Here is an 18,045-nt window from a genome sequence, read left to right on the forward strand (position 1 = left end):
TGTCCTTCTTACTTGATTTTCCTTTACTGGAGCTAGCACCTCCATGACCTATGAGATTCGCAACTTGACCATTCATCTTCTTTAATCTCCCTTCCTCTTGAACCAACATAGCTTTTAATTCCTTAAAGTCCCATTTATCTTTGATGGTGTTATAATTCACCTGGAACTGGCTAAATTCAATAGGTAGGGAGTTCATGATAAATTGGACCACAAATTGCTCATGAACCTCCATTCCCAAGGTCGTTAGCTTTGCCGCCAAGTTAGACATGTTTGTCACATGATCATGAATTGGCTGTGACCAGTCAAACTTCTTTGTAGTAAGTTCACTCATTAAGCTTCCTACAATTGACTTATCAGCCAATTCAGATTGTGAACACTCCTTAATTTTCTCAATGAATTCCCTTGCACTTTCTGTCTTGGGCATCGATGGCTTAAAATTTTCTGCCATCGTCATCCTCATAAGATTCAGGCTCAACCGGTTAGATCGTTCCCAAGTCTCATGTTGAGACTTTTCAGTTTCGGAGCTCTCATCCGTTATGGCTGAGGGTTCATCTTCTGTTAGTATAGCATGGTCCAACGCCATTACACCCAGTGAAAACCGGATCTGTTCGGACCACTCGCCATAGTTTTGCCCATTGAATTTAATGACAGAGTTTGCAGATGCATACAAATTCGCTGAGGCTGCAACATTTATACATACTTATCTATTAGTGCTTGAGTCCTTAATACAGATTCATAAACAGTAATATCTTAAATAACATGCATTCAAGTAACCTTTGGGCAATACTTAAATACACATACTTTCAACGATGCTAAAATCATAGTACTTTAACAATTAATCAAATCATATATATATATATCAAATAAGCATGTTGCCTTTGGGTGTACATACTACATAAGACACATAGTATACATGATTAATCCCTTTCGTATTATTAAATATATACAATGATCCACCTTTGGGTGATCTCCAAGCATATAGATAATAATTTAATTGATCAATCAAACTTTTATGTCATTTATAGCATCTCTTTAATCATGATCAATTAACTAACATTTATCATTTTCAATAAATAAATGCAATATAACAAGACCACTTTGGTGATAAACAAGTTATATATTATTTAAATATTGAAATCTTTAATGGGTAGAATATCCTAATATTGTTCTAACATTTCATAAAACAATTACCCAACACATAAGCGGAAGCATATTAATCAAAATCGAAAAATTCAAGACCATTCAAATTTCGATTTTGAAGTCACATAAATGGTGAATTAACCAAATCTAGATTGGCTCTGATACCAACTGTTAGCCAAATCTCAACTTTAATGATTTCGATAATGAAATCTAATTCTAGATTTGAATTAATTCAACCACAACATATAGACTATAAAGTGGAGATAGATTACCAACCTCCATCCATGCTTTTCTTGTGCTGAAGAAGATGTTGAATCCACTTTGATGATTCTCCTCTCCTTGACCTCAAGCCTTCTATGATTCTTTTAATGGATAAAGAATCAAAAACTTGTATATAAGTGTATATATATATATGTGCGTATGTACTGTGACTTTTCTGAGTATATAACTCGTTCTGGATTATGTTTTAATGAATGAGAGCACACATGTATTTATAGGTGCTGCATGCCTCTTCACGAAAAGTGGTGCCACTTCATTTCTATCATGCCATGCACTAACCGCTATGGATACGTTGATTCATCCATAATAACTACCATGCGGTTAAACTTTCTGTATTATACAAATACATGTATATTAACTGCTTCTCACCAACAAATATGTCGGTTGGTAAATGAGAATTAGTTTACTAATAAACTAATTAACATTTCCACACCATTCCACCGTGACACACATTCACTTTAATATTCAAATGTGTGTATACCAATTTCACACGTCCAATACGTACATGTAACACATATCTATGTGCATAATTAATTGCATGTATATATACACACTATTCTTTCATATAATATATATATATTAATATCATAATTTAGAGATAGGAGAGGAGGGTTATCAATACACCCGATTCTAATTCTTTTATCGAAACCGATCCATCACGGTGTCATCTTTAATATTAGAATCCCTTTTAACTTTTAATATTATGAACTTGAACTTTAATTTAAACCAATAGATACATAGGTCATATAAGAATATAAATATTCTTACAGCCTTTTGTAGAAAACTTCGATCAATTGTTTGCTCGGTCTCGCAAAAAACACCGCAAACCGATGTGATATACAGAGAGGACGGATTAGTGTAGATTTCACTCCTTCTTTAGGGCGATAACGACAGAGCAATCGGTTTTTCTATGCAGATTTGGGGCGGCTAGGGTTTTGGTGGAGAGAAGAATTGGGGGAGGCGTTTGTGATGAGAGAGAGAGGAACTAGAATACCAATAATTGTTCCAAAAATCACGCTTAATTATGATTTGCAGCCATTATATTTTAACTTTTATACCCTCATAATGCACAAAATAGGACCAATAATGTAACACGGGATCAATTACTTGATTTTGATCTTAACCGTTAATCTAATGGATAATATTAAGAAGGAAATAGACACTAAGGGGTCAATAGGACCATAATGCTCTTCCTACTACAATACCAAAAAGTTACTACTACAATATTACTGATATTCCCCGTCTCAATTGAGTTGACATAAAACTTTTGGCTACAAAAATTAAAAAATTAAGTTGAAAAATATAACAGAAGAATAAAATATATTTGATTTTTTACTTAAAAAAAAAAAGAGAAACAACTTAACTGAATTAAAAAAAAAAAAAAAAGGCCGACTCAGTTTAGTTAATACGAACTATTTCAGAAGTTTTAAGAACATGTTTTGGAATTTCGATGAAGGTCCGAGAAACGAAGCAAAAGGCCCAACCCAATAAACTATGCACGACATCGCTGAAACAACATTTCCGATCCCATCATTTTATGCTGATTGTTCCAGTACTCTCTTGAAGAACCCTAGCTTACGGGTTTAGAACTACCTCTGAATCGAGGTAATTATTGTGCGATTGCATCATCTTAGTGTTCATCAGCTTCTATCTACTTCATAATTACCTACTTCGCCCGGTTAGCATTGTCCATAATGTTGCTCTGCGTCCTTCCTCTTTTCGGGTCTTTTACTTGATGCTAGTTAAGATGGAGAAATTTCGATGATCGTTTTATATTTTTGTCTTAGTTGGTCATGAATTCTTTTATAATGCCGATTTGCGTTGTGCTGACTGCTGAGTGTAAATGTGGAATTTAAATTTATAATTTCCATTGGAGGTTTGATTTTATGTGTTGTAGATGTGACTAGTTATTTGATTTGGTAGTGTTGGATTGCTTTCAGTAGATTCTTTTTTTCCACTGAAAAGTGTGGCATGTGAGAATGTCTTCCTATGTTGAACTTCATGAGAATATCTTTGAAGGTGTGGTTTTGATTTTGATTAAGGAATACATATAAAATCAATTGGATGCTTTGTGTGTTAGAACTCAATGCTTTCTGATTACTTGCACTAGTAGATTTGTTCATATATTTGTATCGTGCTCTTCGATCCTGGCTGTTAGGCGTTAGCCGCTTTGCAAAATAGACACTTGCTCTACCAGTCCAGCAAATTTCACATTTCCTTGTTATTATTTGATTATATACCTAGTCTGACTTGATGACATTCTTAATTCTACATCCATGCAGTGCTGAAGTTGCCGACTATTGTTGTCTTATTATTCAATATCTTAGTAAGAGTGAACGTAAAAGAATATGCAAGTCGAAAGTGCTCTATCCGTGGTTGGTCCAAAGCCAACAGAGTTGTCTACTTTCACACACAGCTTCGGGCCACCTGGGGCAGGACCCAATGGGAAACAGCGGACGTCAAGCTTAGAAGCACCTATTATGTTGCTGGCTGGGCATCAGAGTGCAGTCTACTCAATGAAGTTTAACCCTGCTGGGACTGTCATTGCATCTGGTTCGCATGACAGGGATATCTTTCTGTGGAATGTGCATGGTGATTGCAAAAACTTTATGGTCTTGAGAGGGCACAAGAATGCTGTGTTGGATGTTCAGTGGAATACTGATGGTTCGCAGATAATATCAACAAGTCCTGATAAAACTTTAAGGGCATGGGACGTGGAGACAGGAAAACAGATTAAGAAGATGGTAGGGCACTTGTTTGTTGTGAACTCTTGCTGTCCTGCTCGGAGGGGGCCACCTCTTATTGTGAGTGGGTCAGATGATGGAACTGCAAAACTTTGGGACATGCGTCAAAGGGGTTCCATTCAGAGTTTTCCAGACAAATACCAGATTACAGCGGTCAGTTTCTCTGATGCATCAGATAAGATTTACACTGGTGGCATTGACAATGATGTTAAGGTTTGGGATTTACGAAGAACTGATCCTGTTATGAAGCTTCAAGGACATCAAGATATGATTACTGGTATGCAGCTCAGTCCAGACGGCTCTTACCTTCTCACAAACAGCATGGACTGCTCTCTTCGAATATGGGATATGCGACCATATGCCCCCCAAAATCGCTGTGTGAAGATTCTTGAAGGGCATCAACACAATTTTGAGAAGAACCTGCTGAGGTGTAGCTGGTCGCCTGATGGAAGCAAAGTCACTGCTGGTAGTAGCGACTGCATGGTTTACGTATGGGACACTACTTCAAGACGCATATTATACAAGCTTCCAGGCCATACTGGGTCAGTGAATGAATGTGTCTTTCATCCCAATGAACCTATAATCGGGTCTTGCAGCAGCGACAAGCAGATATATCTTGGTGAAATTTAGCCCAATTAGTACTTTATCCAATGTCATCCTATAATTGAGAAAGTGACAGTCATCGCTAGGACCTATTATGTAAGGACTGTGGATTCATTCTAGGATTATGATATGTCTTGGTTTCTGTAGGTTAGTGTTTTGAAGAAGATGTTACGCCATGCCAAAATGCCAGTCTCTTTTAACATATACTCCTAATTTGCCAAAATTCACAAGTACTTTGCTATCTTTGTTTGGTTCTGATTTGTCATCCTGATGTAAGGTGATCTGATCTGCATTTATTTCAAATTGTTTAAACTTAGAAGTATAATAGTTGCGTGTAATTTTGCTTGCTGGCTTGAAGAATAGTACCGCTTGTGAGATGTTAATTAGTTGCTATCTTGTGAATCACCAAGCAGCTTTCAACACATCATTGGATTGTAAATAATCTTTGAACATATATATTACTCTCCATATGCATATTATGATAAGAATAAAAGAGAAATAAAAGTAAAGGTTCATGCAAACAACCAACTATTGCATTGTATACTCCAACCGTTCTAAGAAATGTCAAGTATCCATAGTAATTCTCCTAGGTAAAGAATGACAATAGGCTGCAAAAAGAGCTGCTCCAGGAGTAGACCAACAATAGAAGGAACAACTGTAACTCATTTCCAGCATCTATCTCTAACTGGGTTTTGACCTCGACAACAGACCCTTCGAAGCAGGAATTAGAGGAACTTCCTCGTCTATCACAACCTCTAAATGAGACCCACTCCTTCCGTTCTTTCCTCCCATACCGCTGTTTGAGGAGTTATCGTCCAGACCATACAGATTGGAAGACCTCAGATCCTGTAAAAACATGGAGCACAAAATTTGTTTGTTGATCAAGAGGTTGATTTTTTTCTCCTTCAAACGAAATTAGAAGTAAAAGTCATTTGTTCAAGAGTGATGTGAAAGACCATGGGAGATTTTAAAAGGGATTGTTTTAACTAAGAAGAACTTCTACCTTTGCTGCTCGTTCACTATCTCCGGAAGTTTGGGATGACCTAACATCATTGGCCTTCAAGTAATTGTACATGACAACACCACATAGAGCTGTAGAAACAATGATAAGTCTTTGAGTTGACTACTTTCAGAGAAATACAAACTTAATGTGGAATCAGATTTGTACCAACAGCATAACCGATGATATTTAGTTTTGTGATTGCCGACTCCGGGAAAATGACAGTTGAAAGGGCAATAAGAATCCAGTCTTTTAGAACGCCAGCAACTCGAATAGTAACAGCACCAGTTCTACCAATTACCAGGAAGATTGAGAAATTCAAAGCCAACGCACAAAGTGCATTTGAGAAGAATATCCAGAAATTGAACCGGATCTGTGATACTTCAATCCCGGGCATCTCCAACAGGTACCATGGTACAAACAGGAACACAAAACTGCAAAGAAAATGGGAAGGAAATCTCTCAAGTATTATCCATGTCAATACACAAAATCAAAGCTAAATTTCATGTACCAATGGTTGCGGACTAAGAAATAACACTAGTATAGCCTTCTCTTATAAAATGGAAGATTTAAAGCCTATAAGCTGAGAAATATATATGAACTTTATGGGCAAATGGTAAAACAAACATACTTTCGAAAGTTACTACTGAGAATATATCAATTTGCATGAGAAGAGTTAAAATGCAGATATTTGGTAGGCAGATGGAGAATAATCCCATCACAAAGCTTTTAAGGAAACATGAGAGCCAAGCATCATACTCCAAGATTTGTTTTCCTAAATCATGATTCTCATTTTTTCAGAAACTACACCCTAATATGGAATATTGAAAAGCCCCCCAAGCATATAGCATAGTTGAACTTAAGATCACGATGTCCATAAAAATGAAATTAATTCCCATCACACGTCTAGATATGACATTAGAGATACCAAAATCCAGCTCATCAAAGGTCATAAATTACATGAAGTTTGGACAGTGCATAAAGATGTTTAGTTGAGAAGTGAATTCATTTCACAACTACTTTCCTTAACAAAGTTTGTACAATTTCACTCTCATAATGGATCAGTGCAGGATTTTATTATGCAAGAAGCAGTGCATACACTTTCCTCCATTGATTACTCAAGAGTTCAGGAATATGAAATGATGTGGAAATTTTCATGAATGCGAGGTTGTACCTGCATGGAGCAATGTAATATAAGCTTGTGATTGGATTGAGTGTTAGGCCCTTCTTTTGGAGCAGAACTTGGGTAAGAACCAATCTAAGAGCTTCAGCAAATATTCCTGTAACTTGATAAACTGTGCCCACTACATTGAAATGAATTTCCCCATATGATGATATCACAACTCCAAAACTGACCAATAGCATGTTCAGAAATAAATCGCATCTTAATTTGTCAGTTCCACAAAGAACAGCCATGAGGAAAGTGGCAACTGGCACTGCCATCACGTATAAGGATAAAAAAATTAATCAGTCAACTTTCTGTGGCTAACAATTGACATAAGAGGCCAAATGAAAATATGTAAACATACTCAAGGCTTTGAGCATCTGAATGAAGGCAACAGATATGAATAAGTAGGCTGTATTTCCAAACCTGTACAAGAGTATATCATCAAATTAAAAATAGAAAAGAACATGGCTCATAAAATATAGTTTGACATACAAGTCGGTGAAGTGCCACCCAAGATGAGAACAGCTTTCATAAATGACAGTTTTATAACATCTAATATACGATAATGAGGTGAACACATTAGATCTAGGGCAGATGATACAGTTTACCACTCATCCACACTATCATTTATCTCTTTGGTAGATTTTTCTGATATAAGTGTGCTGCCTGGAAAAACTACGAGTTGAGGGTAAGAAACAAAGGTGTTACAATATCTTTAACATTAATTCTTATCATGAACTATAAAAAACAAAGGTATTTCAATCTCTTCAAAATTTATTTTCATGTATTAAAATAAATAAACTGAATTGAGTGAAAAGCTGAACTACACTATTCAAAAGCAAACAATATGTCGATGTTAACATCCTGATCCATCCTTGCAAGGGCCGTTAAAAGTGATGGTAATATTTAACAAGGTAGGCCCCAGTTTATTAAAGAAAAAAAAAAGTCAAGTCATGATAACCCTAAGTAGTCAATTTTGAAGTCTCCTATCAATAGGTGGTTCACAATTACTGCACAATAGGTAGCATGTCTCCTATGTAAGCATACAAAACCGTGAAAGCAAGCAAAGATCTTCCATTCTTTGAAAATCATCACGCACCATAGACTTGCAGCAAAGAAGGCACTAATAGGAATTACACATGTCGCATATCTGCAAATACCAAAGCCATGATCAGACTATATGCTATATGCAGTAACTAAGAATGAGGGGAACATGTCTTACATTTCAAATGTCATCTTCACAGGTGATACAACCTGAAAAAGAGGGGGGAGTAAAAGACATTGAATCAAGAAAATAAATCAATAATATGATATATTTCAAAATGATAAATGAAGGAAATCACTGAAGAAAAAATAGCACTGCCACAATTCAATTTGATGTACAAAAAATGGTTGCAAAAAATTAAAAAAATAAATAAATAAAGAAATCAAACATATTTTTCTTTAATAAGAGCAATCCACGGAACTGTAATGCCACAATTCAATTTGATGTAAACCAAAGCTTCCCAAATTGAATCTAAAGTATGAATTGGCTGTTTGGCTAGAATACAGCCAACCTAATATATCAAATTACAAGGTTTTAAGAGCCAAAAACTCCAATATGTACATATTGGATGGGAGTGGCCCATGGGCAGTATGCTAGCTAGTATGAAAGGAAAAAGACCAGCAAGGAAGCGCAACATATGTTCAAGTTCAGGATTTGAAAAATGCACGGCTGGACAGCTATACTAGAACATTGCTTGGTCTCGATAATAATAGGCATAGTACTTCCTGATGAACGAATTGTAAATTTAAAATTCTCTAGCTAAAGGAATGACACTAACAAGTCCAATTAGATAAACTCATGGAGTTCATAATTTATTTGTCTGTTCAATATGGCTTTTGCTGTTGACACAGATAGCTCAATAAAAATGTTGTGAAATGAAAACAGCAATAATAGTAATATGAAAGAAGTTCCATAACAATATGTACCTTAAGAACACGGATCAGAACGAATGCCACAAAAGCCGAAAAGCCCATGTGAATCATCGTAAGTGTTATCGGCAATGGGAAATTGAAATACTTTGGTGAGAGAACCCACTACAAACACGAAAAAAGTAAGAGGGGATAAATGTGAGGTCATGAATATCATAAAATCAGACCCAACAGATCATAAATTTATACATCGTGCATATATAACAAAATAACTACCACTTGTGCCATGTATTTTAAATATTTGAATATTTGTCAATTTGATAAAAGACTCTCGCAACATTTGAGAGTCAGTCCTCTATCATGTAAACAGACTTTTTTTCTTTCAATTTTTGTACATGCCGCTGCATCTGCAAAAAACTGGATATTTTTTTCTTGTCTGTCTTAGTTAGGAGGTCACTTTGCTCGTTAGCTATTTAGAAACAAACATTGCATATATCAAGGAAACACACAAAGTTCAGGCACCATATACTAATGCACACCGCATAACATTCAGAAGATAATACAAGAGAATCTTATTTCATTTTACTTTTTATTCTGTATCATGACTGTTATCCAAACATAATCCCATACGAACAAGAGGTCTGTCTGGCTGCATAGCACTAAAATTCTAACTGCGAGTCTTATACTCCATATAGTAAGTTAAGGTACCATCAGCTACACACAACACAAACATGTAAAGCTACCGCTAGGACATTTCCCAAAAATACCTACATCAAGGAAAACCGCATAAACACATACAAAAGAACACGAACACCAACATTTCCCAAAAATACCTACATCAAGGAAAACCGCATAAACACATACAAAAGAACACGAACACCAGTTAACCATATCGATCATGTAATCATATTGGCCATTAAGCAAGAAGTACATACCTTGTTATACAGAATAACTCCTGAGGATAGAGTTATATATACTAAGAGATACAGGTAGGTCAGCAGAAGGTGTTTGCTGATCATTGTGCCAAATTTTGTCCCTTTAAATCTATGCACTCATGCCCCAGATATAACGTCCTTGTTTCTGTCACTACTAAAACTAACTAAACTAGTTATTTTACAGCAAATCAACTGATGCTATATTTGGCAGAGGTGCTCTCATTCATTCCCTGGATATGTGACAAAAAACGCTTTTCCCGGGAAAGTAGCTAATGCTGCAACTCCAACAGCCCCTCGAATCTAGAAAAGGTACCAAAATCAAACGCATGATCAGAATCCATTAATCCATCGCAAGGTTCAACATCGAAAGGAAAATTAACCCCGAGACACATTCTCAAATGAATTACAGTCCACTATAATCATACTTAATCAATAATTAGATAATTAATCTACAATTTTCGGAAAATATACCAAGATTGGCAGCTACAGGATGGCATTGCGAAGAAACATTACGACAAACACGTAGCGGGCAGAGTCGAAATGGGCATATTAGTAAATCAGTAGAATTTGTGAAAAGATCGAACCTGGATAGTGAAATTAGAGCTGCAACTTCAACTGGGCCTCCGTAAAGCCAGTCGATTTGAGTTGGGTCTAAGGGAAATTCGGTGATGACGATACAAATTCCTATTGGGTCTTCGGGAAAAAAAAGTAGAAAAATGTCGCTAGTCGGTCAAGGAAGTTACAACTCTCGCAGCTAACAATGGATTTAGGATCTGCAGTTTTTGTGCAATATGTTGGAGAATTTAGTGAGGAAGATGTGATAACAGTGAATGAATCTTGGTGGTGATGAATCAGAGAAGAAAAAACTCTTCAGATCTCGGTGATTCGCTAATCAGTAATTGCTGATGTGTGTGTTTTATTTATTTTCAGCTATTTTACAACTTTACTAGAAATGGCTCTTGAAGCTTTATTTTTGTCGTATCTGATTAAATTGATAAGAAATTTACAAATACTAATTACTATATGAATATAAATTAGATATATAGTAATTTTATTTGAATGTACTAATGATTTAAGGTTTTTTTCAAATCTCAGTGTTACAAAATCCCACCATTCCTACTACGACTATTGTTTATTACTGGCGTTAGCATTTATTACTGCAAAATGGCAAAAAAACACATTGTTGTATGAGCTTGCAACACGCGCAAATATTTATTTCTGTTGTGTAATTAAATAGTCTTTCATTTAATTTTTGATGTAAAAATGAAAATCAAAATAATTTCCACTTCGTCAATAACTATCTGGCAAATTTTCTCGTTACTTCCTAACACATGATATAAAATAGAAAGTTGAAGGCACGAGTGTCACGCTAGATTAGCCGTAAAAGGTCAATAATTAATAATTATAGTATAGTCCTTTTCATTTAATTATTTGATTTATAGTTTGGTGTGTTGTCAAATATATTGCGATAGCATAAAGAAGTTGATGTGGTTGTTTAGTGTAGTGTTGAATATTTTAGCAAGAGTGGTGCTGCTATTCCACAATTTTGAACATAGAAGAAAGAAGGCAGGCAAATACCCCAATTTAAATGAGTCACACATTATGTCATTTATAAGCGTCAACCGACACTAGATTTATTATCCCCCCACCAATAAGGTGCAGAGTGCTCAGAAAACGTACTATTCATAAACAGATACAACGTTGAAAATATGTTCCCATTCCCAGCCCAATAAGCATTGCATGCAATAGGTATCATAATTTAATAATACTTCCTCATTTCTCTAAAAAAAAAAAAGAACATTAGAGATGGAATGAAATTTAATTCTTAGTACGAACTACGAAATTGATCAAATATAATAAAAATATAAAGAAATTTGTCAAAAATAAAAATGGAGTAATTTTATTAGACGAATCAAAATAAAAAAGTGAAACTATTATTAAAACATGGATAATAGGAGTCCAATTCTCTATGGAAAAGCAGGAAGCTTCAATAATTAAACTCCACCGTCACTCAAAGTGCTCCCCATTAAAATTCATACCTGAGTAAAAAAATCATTATTACCTCAGCTATTAACTTTTTAGTGAGATATGAACTGACAAAAAATCTAAAGCTTGTGGTTACCCTGTACTCCTAGGTATATCTTTAATATAATATCTTTTTTGTTTTTCTGGTACTAGACATTAGAAAGTGCCAAATATTGCCCGAAAGATGCCTTCCACATAGATGCCCGCTCAAAACAAGTAATGACAAGGTTTGGGATAATTACACTATTTATACAAAATATTTGTTTATTTTATTTTAAGTGATTAATTTTTGTCGGCATAAAATTTAAGAAAAATATATTTATTAAATTAAGTAAAAAGAAAATAAAGTAATAAAGATAATAAAGTAAAGAGATACAAAAGTATGAGAGAAAATAAAATAAGAGATTATAAAAATATTGTTTTTTTTTAAATAACAAATTAATCACTGTTAGGGCTAGTATACTTACAAACATGTTTCGAGCCATTCGTATGAATAGAATTTTGCTGGTATACAATAAATTCTTCAATTCACATTTATATAAAAATGTTTCTCAAGCATTTAAATGTAAGAAGCAAACAAATTCTATAGTAGACTAGTTGTGAGAGTCATTCACAATAAGATAACACAGTATGTTCTATGTTATGCATTGCATAAGAGAAATAGAATTTCACAACATATATATAATTTAGCTACCTATCGCGAAAGATTGCAGAGTCAGTTGCATGTTTCCGTCGCATTTAGGAAATAAACGACACTAGTATGGTATAGCACTAAATTGATCAATAGTAAGATAAGTCTTTCTTGCTATTTATTGAAAGACGAAGTCTCGGTGATTGTTATTTCTTAATCGATGTTGACATAAAATTGAAAACATGATACTATTAGTTATGCACTATTTTAATTTATCAGGTGAACCCCGAAATTGATTAAAACGCCGACAACATTGGCGTTTCAAGTCTAACTGGACTATAACGTTAAGGAGCCTACAATTTATTCACTTCAGAAAATCTAATTTCCACTCCCCTATACATTTAAAAAAAAACAATAGTTTGGACAATTATGAATTATAATAAAATTATGATTTAATTTGATAATGGGAAAATCACCTAATAACTGACAAGAAGTCAAGGGATTCTTTAAATTGTGACAATTTTTGATAAATAAAATCGTTCATAACAAAATACAGAATTTTTCTAATCAAAATTCCAAAAACAAAATTCCAATTATGGAGAGCGACGGCAATGTAGAGGCCGGCTTCGCCAAGCTTCAAGGCAAAGATTTTGAATACACATTGATAAGATGATGTTTTATACTCCTTCCGTCCTAAAGCAGTTGAATCGTTTCTTTTTTGAAATCGTTTTGAAAACAAATCTTTTAATTATAATGATATAATCCCTCCGGGGTCTTGTTAGGTTGAGATTTTTGGGCTTGATTGAGAACTAAGATGCATTTTTTGCTACTCATTCACAATTTTCGCGTGATGTCAACTATAAAGACATTATGTCAACTAGGGTGCATAATTGTCATTTTCGAGCGATGTCAACTACAGAGACATTATGTCAACTACGATGTCAACAACAAATGTTATTTATGTCAATAGCAACATTTTACAAATAATTATTGTCAACAACAAATATTTTCATGTCAATGATCTCTATTATCTATGTCAACAATAATGTTTTACATATAATATATGTAGCTGTCATTATATGTATGTAGTTGACATGGATTATATATGTAATTGACATGGATTGTATATATAGTTGACATTATATGTGTATAATTGACCTAAATTGTATATATAGTTGACATTATATGTGTGTAGTTGACATGAATTGTACACATAGTTGACATGAATTGTATATGTAGTTGACATAGATTATATATGTAGTTGACATTAAAAAACGGAGATGGCTAAATCTTGAATCTAACTCTTAACAACTAATTCTCAACTATGGAATATCACCAAACACCTAGAGTGCATTATGATTAAACTTGATTCCTCAATCGTCAATCCAGCTCACATACAACAAAATTGATAATTGAATCAATAATTAAGCTTGCACAAAGTTCAAATCCTATAATAAAAGCAAAATTTGGAAAATCAATCTCTCAAATCAGTTCACATCCAACACAATGATAATGCAAAGCCTAATATCTCCAAATCCATACTCAGAATGAACAATTAAGCTTTGCACAGAGCTCAAACACTGTAACAAAAGCAAAATTCCATCTTTACCACTATTACAAGCGATTCTCCTGCGACTGCGATCTGTAAAAATTGACCAATTTATGCAAAACAAGCACCTGAATTTTGAGGAGCACGATGTAGTCGACGGTTTTGCGGAACAACTGCTCAGGCTTGGCATCTCCGATTTCGGAGGGGATGAGGCTCCTCAGCGCCGCTAGCTTGCCAGAGACTGGCGAATTGCTGTTGGTGGAATTGCGTGGGCGCTTTCTGAGCCTCCTGCTGGAGTTTGACAGCCTCCTCTTCAGCCTTCCAGCGGCGGTTGTGGCGGGGATCCTCGGTTTTGAACCCATGGCAGCGGCGGCGGTGGGTGACAAATTATCATTCTACCCTTCATAATTAATTAATCTAAACATTTTTTCCATATGTCAAATTCTGGACCACTCATTTAATAAAAATGAGTGACTGATAATGCATCTCAATTCTCAATTAGGCTCAATTTTTATATATTGATTTTATAATAAATTGTGTTTCGTGAGTTAGGAGAATTGTGGGATCCATTTACTTATAATGGAAAAAGTTAAATGAGACTTTAAAGTTTAAATTGTGGATATCCCGAAATAGCAAAATTGGACATTATTTCACAGATGGAGGGATAATAATCTATTCATATAATATCAATTTCTCTAGAAATACATTTGAAGCAGAGGCAGACTCACGTTGGGGCATGGGGTCCCATGGACCCCCACCCATTTTTTATATTAGTATATATATATTATTCACGCATCATTTAAAAAGTACTCCCTCCGTTCCATAATAATGGAGGCGTTTCTTTTCGGCACGAATATTAAGAAAAATTGTGTTAAGTGAGTTAAATAAAGGGAGAATAAAGTGGAAAATGAAAAAGGTAGAGAGATGAAGAGAGAAAAAAGTAAAAGAGGGTAAAGTGGTATGAAAAAATGTGTTGACTTTTACTAAAAATGGAAATGACTCTATTATTATGGAACGTACCAAAATTGCAAAATGACTCTATTACTATGGAACGGAGAGAGTAATTTTGTAGCGCAGTTGGTCTGATAGTTGCGATATTAACTTGCTAAGTCTCAGGTTTGATCCTTGATGTCCGATTCTTATAGATAAATTATTAGCTAGTAACTAATTTATTTATATCTTTTCACACTAGTAATTTTTTATAATTTCAATTTATTTTCTTATTGTGTAAACATTATTATTAATCATAAGATCATAAAGTAGTAATCTTTATAATATAAGAATAAAAATAATTCTTTCATTCCATAAATATGCATGTAAAGTATTATATTATGTATAATATTAGTAAATTTAATTTTAATGTTTATACTTTATGTTTAAAAATTTTATATTCTTCAATTATTTCAATGTTGACACTGTAATCGTATATACTTTAATATATATTGTTCATTTTTAAATTACTTATCTTTCAACTCTGTACTATTCATGTCGCGGCTGTTTTTGGCGTCATAGATACTAAAAATATGTAAAAATTATCAACATTAATTTGGACCACTAGTATTAAAATCCCTCTGATTTGAAGCAAATTTTATTACATAATAAATTTTTAAATTTTGAAATTATGCACCAGATATAGGATTCGGTGGTCTCTATTAGACATTATTTAACGTATTGTTAACTGTAACTATGAATTTACCTCCAGAATAGTTTTATAATACAGTATTGAATCGTATATTTTAGAATACGATTTACTGATGATTTTATAATTTAGTTTTGATTTTGTGCTTCATTTGTTTACACTATATCGTTTTTCTAATTTTGTAAAATATACACCGATGAGTATAAATAACATAATACTAATAAATAATTTATTAATATAATTTATGGTACAATCCCTGATTTTTAAAAAAAAAAAGAAAAAAAAAAGGAGAGAGACTAAATTCCCCATACGAATAATAATCTCAAAATTTGATTAGTATAAAAACTTGAATGTCTCTGAACTAGAAAATTAAAAACCACATTAAATAGGAGTAGTAAATAAAATCCTTTCATAAAGTTTGGGCTGGTGGAGGTGGTTGAGGAGGCGGAGCCTCGGATTTTGAGTCTGTGCATCTTAGATTATTAGTTCTTGCATGTATTTATATTAGAGGTTTTTGTATAGGGGATCGCGAATTATGTTAATACGAAAATGTGAGTTTAATCGAATGTTGGGTGTGAATTATGATGATAAAATCGATCTGCCTATTTAAACATTACCCGTTTGATAAGAAATGTGGGATATGAGAAAATATGAGAGTGATCAATTGTCAACTCATCATTTAATTGCTAACTACAACTAATTTAAGATAATAGGAATTTAGAAAACTCGTGGTCTATAATTTGCCACGTGTAATTTTCATTTTTATTAGTTAAATAAAAAAAGATAAAAAAAACTACCAAATTAGGGTTCTAGATAAAAATGTCAATATAGTGTTTTCGAAAATATCAACACAATGCTTTGAGAATGTCAACACATTGCTTATATTGACATTTTACATTTATTATATTAACATATTTTATATATTATGTTGACATTTGTGTTGTATAAAAAAAAGTTAAAATTTTTGAATTTTTTTTCAAATTTTGACGTCGAAACATATGCAAGTGAGATTTCGTTAGAATCCTTATGAAATTATCTTTAATTTGATATATGTTGTGCGAAAAAATAATTTAAATCGAGAAAGTTATATGCGTTTTAAAGTTATGAGATATTTTTCAAAAGTTAGTTACAACTAATTTGTTGTAAATTGACCTTAATACTCTTATTGATATTTTTTTTATCGTATTGACATTTCGGGATTGATGATCTAGCCTCTTAATTTGAATATCTAATGACTATTATTTAGTTGTAGTTAGCAATTAAGTATTGAGTTAGCAATATAACACTCCCCTGAGAAGATATATGTAAAACATGATAAGAAATATTGACTTTATGTCAAGATATACAGCGATAAAAAAAAAAAAAAAAATTCCGTCATTGTTTGATAGAAAAAAAATTATCTAAGTTTGTATAATTTTTGCAAGATTGGGACAGACCATTGTCTTATGTTGGGCTATGAATTAAACTTGAATATGATATTTAACAATTAAAAATGTCTAAATATAATTCTCTATCTTGATACTACTATCTAGAGGTCACCACGGTTCAAGAACCACCGGTTCCCGGTTCGGAACCGGCGGTTAGGTTCGAAAAAATGCTGAACCTGAACCGGCCCGCCTAGGTTCCGGCGGTTCCGGTTCTTGAACCAGTTCAGACACAATTCAACGCTGGTTCAAGACCGGCGGTTTCCAGATGGTTCCGGGCCGGTTCCGGTTTGGACCGCTGGTTCAAGTTCAGTTTTTTTTTTTTTTTTTAAATTTATTCATTTATAGTACTCCCTCCGTCCCACAAAAGATGTCACACTTTCCTTTTTAGTTTGTCCCACAAAAGATATCACATTTTCTTTTTTGGAAAAAGTTTTCTCTCACATGAATATAAAAATTATACTTTCTCTCTCCATTTAACACACAAAATAAAACCTCCTAAAATCCCGTGCCGTCCCACAACTGTGACATCTTTTGTGGGACGGAGGGAGTATTAATTACAAATTACACCTTGTAGTTGTAGTCTTTTACTATCGAATAAATAAATAAAATGAGAATGACAATTGACAAATAGAGTAGAAGTCGACATTGGAGTTGGACAATTTGAATTTTATTGATACAATTATACAAATTTGAACGATATGTCGATATTACAAATACAAATGTTGAAAATTGAAATTACAAAAGAGTCAAAAGATTTAATACATAACATAATACATGTTTGTTAGCTCGTATAACAATTTAAATAAAAAAACTTGAAGTGAAAGCCTGCCGGAACCGGCAACCGGCAAAAAGCCTACCAGAACTGGCAAACCGTCGGTTTCCGACGAACCGCCGGTTACGATGCTTCATTTCTTGAGAACCTGAACCGGCCCGTCGGAACCGCCGAACCTTATCCCGTTCCGAACCGTCACCGCGGTTCCGGTTCACGGTT

At 33.9% G+C, this 18,045-nt stretch overlaps 3 protein-coding genes across 3 annotated transcripts in view; 1 reads left to right on the top strand and 2 right to left on the bottom strand.

The window, feature by feature from the left end:
* The window catches only part of LOC125220420, a 1,034-nt gene extending 451 nt beyond the window's left edge, over positions 1–583 (bottom strand). Inside the window, exon 1 of the mRNA XM_048122591.1 lies at positions 13–583. Within this exon, the coding sequence (XP_047978548.1) occupies positions 13–583 (571 nt within the window). The remainder of the gene's footprint in view (positions 1–12) is intronic.
* A 2,293-nt stretch (positions 584–2,876) lies between these two features.
* LOC125220367 (U5 small nuclear ribonucleoprotein 40 kDa protein-like) lies at positions 2,877–4,972 on the top strand. Its single transcript, XM_048122536.1, has 2 exons — positions 2,877–3,024; positions 3,702–4,972. The coding sequence occupies exon 2, from the start codon at positions 3,768–3,770 to the stop codon at positions 4,791–4,793; it is 1,026 nt and encodes a 341-aa protein (XP_047978493.1). The 5' UTR covers positions 2,877–3,024; positions 3,702–3,767; the 3' UTR covers positions 4,794–4,972.
* Positions 4,973–5,277: 305 nt separating this feature from the next.
* LOC125220366 (probable sugar phosphate/phosphate translocator At3g17430) lies at positions 5,278–10,686 on the bottom strand. The gene is made up of 10 exons (XM_048122535.1): positions 10,368–10,686; positions 9,784–10,083; positions 8,906–9,013; positions 8,157–8,188; positions 8,034–8,084; positions 7,296–7,357; positions 6,941–7,202; positions 5,935–6,200; positions 5,770–5,858; positions 5,278–5,612 (listed from the first exon to the last, which is right to left on the bottom strand). The coding sequence occupies exons 2-10, from the start codon at positions 9,865–9,867 to the stop codon at positions 5,448–5,450; spliced, it is 1,119 nt and encodes a 372-aa protein (XP_047978492.1). The 5' UTR covers positions 9,868–10,083; positions 10,368–10,686; the 3' UTR covers positions 5,278–5,447.
* Positions 10,687–18,045: the final 7,359 nt, after the last annotated feature.

This window comes from Salvia hispanica, chromosome 4, assembly GCF_023119035.1.
Source record: "Salvia hispanica cultivar TCC Black 2014 chromosome 4, UniMelb_Shisp_WGS_1.0, whole genome shotgun sequence".
Lineage (NCBI taxonomy): Eukaryota > Viridiplantae > Streptophyta > Magnoliopsida > Lamiales > Lamiaceae > Salvia > Salvia hispanica.